Source organism: Diplotaxodon limnothrissa, linkage group LG23, assembly GCF_057381915.1.
Source record: "Diplotaxodon limnothrissa isolate DT_005_m linkage group LG23, D_limnothrissa_male_GT1.1, whole genome shotgun sequence".
NCBI classification, from domain to species: domain Eukaryota; kingdom Metazoa; phylum Chordata; class Actinopteri; order Cichliformes; family Cichlidae; genus Diplotaxodon; species Diplotaxodon limnothrissa.
The window spans coordinates 80,839-84,946 of NC_140617.1; the positions used below are offsets into that span (position 1 = coordinate 80,839).

General features: G+C 42.1%; 1 protein-coding gene across 1 annotated transcript; it reads right to left on the bottom strand.

Annotated features, from left to right (window-relative positions):
- Positions 1-4,108, bottom strand: plaat1 (phospholipase A and acyltransferase 1). Its single transcript, XM_085348331.1, has 4 exons — positions 4,082-4,108; positions 3,631-3,769; positions 703-971; positions 1-102 (listed from the first exon to the last, which is right to left on the bottom strand). Exons 1-4 carry the CDS (start codon positions 4,106-4,108, stop codon positions 1-3), a joined length of 537 nt encoding a protein of 178 aa, XP_085204457.1.

Below are 4,108 nucleotides of genomic sequence, written 5' to 3' on the forward strand. Positions count from 1 at the left end.
TCAGAAAGGCCTGTTTCTGGACCGTGTGTTGATCAGTCCCAGGACAGAGAAGGCACTGGCTGCTGCCGTCACCAAACTGATGGCCCCAATGGCTCGTGAAGCCTGTGGAGACAAGAAGGAGGGGCAGGGCGTGGACTGCAAGTTAGAATAGGAGCAGCAGAGGCTGATTGATTTTATTGCATATTTACAATACAGCATGATTCCAAACTTAACAAGACTAACTCATTAGTCTGTAACTCAGATTTGTCTAACTTATAAGAGGAAGCAGGCAACAACACATTCATTTACAGTAAACCTTTTTTTCCCGTAAACTCTTTTGAGCTGATTATTTAATTCAAAGCTGATTTGTTGTGTAAAGATTAAGGCTTTGGCAGGATGTATTTGGCTCTTAAACATAGCTTTAAAGTAGATTTGGATGTCGTTGTTTTCAATACAGAACATGGTCATAATTAAAGCAATTATAAGATTATATGTGGGTGAAAAATAGAATTATAAATTATATTTTGGGACAAAGTATCATGTTTTCATTTTAGTGGTATAGTAGAGCCCTAGGATGGATAAATCCCTGATGTTAAGGTTCACTCTGATTTGCCACTTTGGTCAATGTTTTTAAATGTCTGACAATGTGAGACTATGACAGGGACAATGTTTTGGATTTATTAGTCGCTTTTAGTGACAGAAGCAGAACAAACAGTGAGAGACCTGCTCAGACACCCCCTCCCCGTAACGAAGAAGGGTAACGAAGTGCTCGCAGTTGCTCCCCAGCAAGTCATAAGAGACCTCCTGGCCAATGAGGACTTGTGCCCGCTGGATGATTTCACAGACAGGGAGGGGTGTGTGGTTGTGGTCATACTTGTTGTTGACACGGTAGGAATCACTTCCCACTACCTCCTTCAGTAGCTGCATGCGTACCACTGCCTTCCTGCTGAAGACAGACTTCACACTGGACATGGCGGCTGCCTGGCTCTCATCTGTGGGAAAGGAGGAGATGATTTAAATTGTCAAAGGGAAGAGAAGAAAGACTCTTCTGTAGGCTAAGGCTAATGACGCCAGACTTAAAGACCAGATATAAACACATTAGCACAATGAAGCTGGAGAATGAATGCTAACCTTTTTTCCACTCGATAAAAGTTAACGTGAGGGTTCCCGATGTTTAGAGACAAATGCAATCACAGGATGCTGTAAATGGACCAAACTTCAGTCAAGAGAACAACTGAGCTGTACGTTTTCATTTTTTTTAAAATCTCTCAGTCAGAACATACTCTATCATGTTTAGGTGGAAACTAGCGAGCTAACCTCCTGCTAACTTCAAACTCAGTTAAATTTCATAACTTCTGTTTTCATGGATGCCTGGATGTTAAACTGAATTGTTACACCTGGTAAAGCAGCAACGCTGATCATTTTATTAAGATGAAAGAATTTAGACAGTTTGTAACGCTCAGTTATACCGCAGTGTTCATTTGACTTTGGGACCTGAAGCGGAGTTTGGACCCAGAAACAGCTAATGCCATCAGACTAAAAGACCGGATAGAAATGGGGACGTTTTCAAGTATGAAACAGGGGGAGGGGATGCCAACATCTGCAGATAACAGGGGCCACACGCTTGTCAAAAAAGGGTAAAAACAAGTTTTGGTTAAAAGGGGGTGAAAATTGTGATATGTTATCCCAGCCCGTTTCACAGTGAATGCAGTTCACTATGAAAAAGGACATTTTTACAGGACTCTGGGTGTATTTGTGAAAAAGTAAGAACATCCTCTCTCTTTCCCTGGAAAATGCACATAATCATCAAAAAGTGTGAGCACCTCTATAAAGTTTCTGCAGTTTGCTGGCCTGGAGCATTCAGACGTGTGTAAACACGATCCTACAATATTCCCAGGAGTGCACATCATAGCCCCACGATGACCCAAGAGCTACATCTCAGACTAAAGGCTTCAGTTGGCATGTTGAATGTTAAAATTCATGACAGCTAGAAAAATACTGAACCAGTATGAATAGTTTGCCAAGATAAAGCCTCTTTTCTCTAAAAATGAGCACGACAGGAGAGTTTAGGTTTGCAAAGCTGCATCTGGAACAATGGCCCTCACTTACTAACAGTGCATACACAAAAATGTGTGCATGATTTATGGATACAAACATTTCATGCACAAATCAGTGATTTATCAGTATTTTCATACCTGAATTTGTTTACATGTTACATGTTACTAGTCACTGCACAGTGGCGTCAGAGTGGGTATTTCAGTTTAACAGGTCAACGAAGTTGTATTGTATTAATTTTTAACCTCCTTTCACTCTTCCTTCAATTATTTGATAAACGACATCTCAGGAGTTATGAAGTGCCCAGACCTTAGTGAAATAAACAAAGCTAAAATTAATTTGAATTCAAATCAATTCAATTCAATAAAACTTTATTGATCCTGAAGGTTGACCCCGAAAGAAATTGGGTTAAGGCTGCCGACCTTTGCCAGCGCCATCTTACCCTCCGACCATACATACATTAGACAAACATCACATGGGGAAGACAGGTCAGAGAGGTATAACAATGGAAAATGCACAACATGAGGAAAGACAAGGAGAAAAAATAACTCCCCCCAGACTGAGCTCCAACAGGAAGATCAGTTTGAGAACAGAAAAAAACACCTCAGCACATAAATCATCACATCTCACAACATAAAGACATGAGCTTCGAAGGCGTTTGGAGGGGGTGGGGGGTGAGTGTAGGTCTGTGTCAGTGTACATGCGTGTGTGTGCGTTTTCCATGTTCAACCGAGAGAAAGTGTCCCTTCACCCGGTTATGCAAAAGTCAACAATCTTCAATCAGCGCGGATGGCCTTGAAGGAAGGTTGTTGTTCCAGTCAGCTTCAACCTTGGCAGGCCTTCAGCTGGTGCCAGTGGGATGGCCGTATGAGTGAAGATGGTGAATGTTTAGGTTTAGTGAGAACAACTGCATCCAATTTTACAATTGGTCTAATGTCCGTCACTGGTCACCAATTCTCTCAATTCCCGTTGTTCTTCTCCAAGATCGTATCCATATTGAGTTCAAAACACAGTCTGAGTACTCACAGCCCTGCCCATCGTCTATCATGCCGGCCAGCCTTGTGGGATTTTGAACAGCTGTAGCCGCTTCTTGTACTTCGATAAGCCAGGTCTGAGCCAGCTCCAATCAGCCAGAACTCTGTTATCGTGGTTCCGAATTGGTAGATGTCGTTCATTGTCCTCCATCGAGAGTGTCGCCAGACAAACGATGCAACCGACCATCGAGTATCCGGCAGCAAATGTCTCCGCAGGACAATCGGGCTCTCCCAAGCCCAGGAAGGTGTCAATTCCGCTACGGGACCAGTTGATCAAATCCATAATTCTTTCGGTTTTAGAGAAGAAGACTGAGAAACTCTTTGAGGGTTAGAAAGCGAGACTATACAAAAGACATGAGAAGCCAAGCAGGAAAGATAAGGGAGAGGGAGAAGAATGCGACCGCCTCCGTCAAGAGCCAAGAGAGAACTATTCTCTAATTTAATTAAGCATCAGGATGTAGTTTGTAATGTGAGCCTTTTAACCTCAGTCTAAAACATGACAGGTTTATGTCAGATTTGTGAGGATAGCCGCAAGTTTTACGTTAGAAACTCTTTTACTGACCAACAGGAGTTAAGTTGATGATGTAACCATCTCCCAGGTAGAGAGCCCAATGCTGATAGGCTGGTCTGAAAATCTCAATGAGGTCACCAGGCTGGGGGTCACCGGAGAGGGCAGGAAGGTCCAGCTCATTAGAGGCCATCTACACAGAGAGCCACAGAGAGACATACATGCTTAAAAGGACATTTAAATAACAAAAATAACAGAAATATTTAGTTGATAGAACATTTGTCATTTTAGAAAATGTGAAATCTGTAACACACTTGCAAAATGTGAAGCCTTTCTCACTAGATTTGAGAAATCTTATCGCTGCTACATGCTTACAGATTATATAATTATTATTGATAAGGAAAACTGCTGCTAGAGTGACCGCTCACTCATATGTGTATCCCTCTCTGCTGTCATTCAATCCCCAAAACACACATGGCTAATGCACATTATCCAGCAAACTTACATTAGAGTTTTGTAGTTGTTTATCCAT